The following is a 4,190-nucleotide window of genomic DNA, read 5'->3' as shown; positions in this document are numbered from 1 at the left end:
AAAGTTCGAATTGCTTCCCCACGCACCCTATTCGCCAGATTTAGCCCCCTTGGATTATTTTCTCTTTCCAAACTTGAAAAAATGGCTTGGTGGTAGAAGATTTATCAACAATGAAGAGGTGGAGTCTGCGGTTAATGGCTATTTTGAGGAGTTCAACGGTTCTTACTATAAACAGGCCATCGAAGCTATTGAACATCGCTGGGAAAAGTGTATTGAGCTAAAAGAAGACTATGTTGAGAAATAAAGATATTTTTCCCCAAATTTTTTGTGTTTTCTTTGTTAGGTCGGGTACTTCTGAGGCCACCCTCATAATTAGGAACCTGTAAAAATTTTAATCTATCTGCAGAAGTTAAAAGAAATATAAATTATTTTTTAATGTGGTTGTGTAAGTGTCGACATTAAATTCAAGAAGGCCCTTGTTATTGCACTGATGTGAAGAAAACCCGCGGTCTTTGGAAATTCATAATTATTAAAAGTAATTCCTCTAAATTCCGTTTCAAATTTTGGCAGGTTCTTAACGAGCCATACAATCATGTCTCGTTTAAATTAATTATTCTTTATACTATTACAAGACGGATTGTACTTATATCACGATAGAAAAATTAAAAACAAATATTTGAAAAAAATATTATAATATGTTACATTGAAACTTTCACAACATTGTTTACACTTCGAATTTTGATAACATTTAAATGGGAAAATAATTCTAATTCAAAATTATAATAAAATGTATATGTCTTTTATTGAATAATGGATGTAATCGTAAATCTCGATTTTAAAACACATACAATTTATATAATGACTTATGTAAGTTACGACTTAGATCGGATTTACTTAAATTTCATTCAATTACGAAGTAAAAACAGTAATTTGCAATTGATAGTAAATAATAATAATATTTTCTTCTTCTTTTTTTAGAATCTTACATATAATAATGTAATCAATATGGAAATTAAAGAAGATGATAATTTTCAATATCTGTTCTTCTGAAATTGAAGAACGAGTCGCAGAAGAAAATGTCGAAGAAAACATCGAAGTGAATAGCGGAGAATATTTACTTGAAAATGATATTTATGATGTGAATTCGTACGATTTATCCGAGGATGAAATGCAAAGTGAACATGAAGATGAAGAATGTTTACATCTCTAATTGTAGATTCCAAAGAAATAGCGCACATTTATTTTTCCTTAATATTAATCCATTTCGAGTACGCATCGATTATTACGAGATACATATGATCGCTAATCGGTCCGCAAAAATCTAGACGTATGCGATGGTTTGAACTTTGAAGCCACTTCCAAACATGTAACGAAATCTTTGGGGGATTTTTACATAAAAAATTTTCTATTTTAATTAAATTTTTGGTGAAACTGCAAAAAAGAGGAGCTGCTGTCGACCATGACTTTGAAATATGTTAAGAAAATTTTCTGCTTTAAAGTATATTTTACAACTTTCCACACAAAGCGATTCTCATTCCAGCATCCCTCCCCTCTGCTTGGGGGCGTATGATTTTCATATTTTTTTATATAATTTTTGTTCTTAGAATAGAATTTTTTCCTGTTTTACTCTGCATATATACAATAGTTTACGTGGTTAGAGTTAGGGTTATTATATACTCTTTTTTTTTGTTTGCGAAAGAAAAAAAATCTTCACAATGCCCATCATCTGGGGTGCTTCGAGAAGAATTTATCCGAATAATGGGAAGACGCCCAGGGGTCGGTCCCCTGGATGTGCAGGATTCGATACATTTGCATCTCTAAAAGAGACACATCGCCTACCTGCTAAAAAAAACTCCCCCTGTATGCAACACTACCGCCAGACTAGATGAGTACACCTCGGAACTGCTTACCCGGCATTTCGTCAGGGTGCATCCAAGTCATGGTCTAGCTCCTACTATAATTGTCCGATATCCTACAATAAAATTACTTAATCTAACCTAAATATGTCCTAACCTAACGTAAATATATCTGTACACTATACACATGTCTATTTTTCCGAATTTGAAGAGGCGAAAATGAGAAGCACCCGTCCCCTTTCTAGAACCTGACGCTCACGTTCGGCTGCCTATTTCCTCATCATCAACTTACAAAAATCCGCAAGGGTGGTTAAGCAGTGAAAGGAATCCAGAGCAGCCCCCATTATTGCGTGTAAGACCTGTCTACTAAATCTACGTTCAGCGCCTCAAAAAGCGCATAACGCTTGTCAGCCCAGGATGGGCAAAAAAGCGTATGCATGGCAGTGTGCACTAATGATTTACTATGTACACACACTGGAGAGCCTGATCGCTCTATTTCGTATAAATAGGTCTCAAAGCCATGACCCGTCAAAATCTGAGTCATGCGGTACGTGAAACCTTCATGAGGACGCATCATCCAAGCATCCAAGCAATCGGCGAGGGCGTCTCTCACTGCAGCAGCAGACGCCTCCGGAGGGAGGCTCAGCAGATGTCGTCAGCATGCCATACAGCGACGCTGCTTCACTTCTTTCAAAAGAGACTGACCTAGGTATTACGTACCCATTCCTTTGCACAATCAATCATCTACGCAGATAAGTGCACCTGAGACGATCGGTCGCAAACTTAAATGGTACTATCTTTGCCAAAATAAACGTTGCCTTATATGAGACAGTATGGTACGCCCTAACGACTCGGAGCGCCAGCCGCCGTTGGAGCTGCTCCACCTTGCGGCAGAAGTTGCGGTCGCCTGCATCGATTTGCACCCAGATAGGAGCACTATACAGGACGACCTATCACCACGACCGCCTAAGCACGGCGCTTGCTTTCATGAGGCCTATTGATATTGGCCGTCAACCTACCCAAGGCCGCGGCCTTCGGGAGAAGGAGATGGAAATACTGGAAGGTCTACCTCGAATCCAGGATAAGTCTCATATATTTCAAGATAGACCTCACGAGAATCATTGCTTGCCCCCTTCCCCCACTCGAAAAGAAGCGTCTAGTCATATTAGTACGTTATACCTCGTAAATGCTATAATCTTCGTCTTATCAACAGATTCCTTTAATCCTAGACGTTCAATAGTTCTAATCACCTTGGCCAGCCTCAACTCCGCACGCAGGAGAGCCTCCTCCAACGTCAAGACTCTTGCCACTATCAAAGTATCATTGACGTAATATAAAGTTAAGCAGCCTACCAGCAATCCCAACCACAACCGAGTGGTATCCTACAATCCACAGAGCCGGCTCTAAGACCGAACTTTGGGGAACACTACAAGTCATTGGCGATTTTGTAAGGGAATCCTCGCGGTCAACGTACACGAAATACCTGTCCGACAGTAATCTCCGATGACCCGCTTGAAATACTTCGGGACCTCCAGAGCAGAGTAGATAACCGGCCACGGGAGGGAGTTAAAGGCATTGGCAATATCCAAAGGCACCGCCAACACCATCCCCCCATTCCGCAAGCCGTCATCCACCCATTCCTTCAGTCGCCAAATAGTGTCAATGGTTGATCGACCAGTGCAGAAGCTATACTGGTTATCCGAAATCCTATCAACCAATTCCAGATGCCGCTACAAAACGACGATACAGGACCTTTTCGAACTTGCCCACCTTACTCAACAGGCAGATAGGCCTATATAAGGAGGGGAACAAGTCGGGCTTGTCTAATTTCTTGAAGAGGACCAGTCTCGCAACCTTCCAATTGGAAGGGAAGCGGCCTTGTTAAAAAAATGTGGTTCGCACCCACAATTCAGCGAGCAACCGTCACCTTTAATACTCGTCCGGCGATCCCGTCTGGGCCGGGCGCCTTATCTTAGGATATCTTTTTACGCGTCATGATTTCCCCACCGGTTACAGCGAGGTCATCCTCCCACCCTAATGAGGCGTGCTCCCTCTCAACAACCGTCAAACGCGGGAAATCCCCGCAACGATCTTGGCAACAATTTTTGGAGGAAGGTTTCCACCAACTAGGATAAACCCTTGAGAATTTACCCATCATTATCCTGTAAAGCATGCCCCAAAGATCCGAGTCAATAGTCTCCAATAATTCCCTCTATAGCTGAACCTTGGAACGCCATATAACCTTTCTTAGGTTCTTCTTAGCCTCTCTCAGCTCTGTCCAGAGCTCGCGTTTCCTATCAGGTTGAGCCCGCCTGCGGATGCGTGTAAGACGCCTGCGACACCAATTGCATAGGACATGGAGATCCGAGATCTCTTCATTCTACCATTATGCCA

General features: G+C 41.3%; 1 protein-coding gene across 1 annotated transcript in view; it reads left to right on the top strand.

Moving 5' to 3' along the window:
* Nucleotides 1-1,150, top strand: part of LOC108751495 (oxysterol-binding protein-related protein 8-like) — a 9,996-nt gene extending 8,846 nt beyond the window's left edge. The window contains exon 5 of the mRNA XM_018491728.1: nucleotides 999-1,150. Coding sequence (XP_018347230.1) covers nucleotides 999-1,150 — 152 coding nt within the window. The remainder of the gene's footprint in view (nucleotides 1-998) is intronic.
* The last annotated feature ends 3,040 nt before the right edge of the window (nucleotides 1,151-4,190 follow it).

Source organism: Trachymyrmex septentrionalis, unplaced genomic scaffold (assembly GCF_001594115.1).
Source record: "Trachymyrmex septentrionalis isolate Tsep2-gDNA-1 unplaced genomic scaffold, Tsep1.0 scaffold477, whole genome shotgun sequence".
In the NCBI taxonomy this organism is placed as follows: domain Eukaryota; kingdom Metazoa; phylum Arthropoda; class Insecta; order Hymenoptera; family Formicidae; genus Trachymyrmex; species Trachymyrmex septentrionalis.
This window is presented reverse-complemented; position numbering and strand designations above follow the sequence as displayed.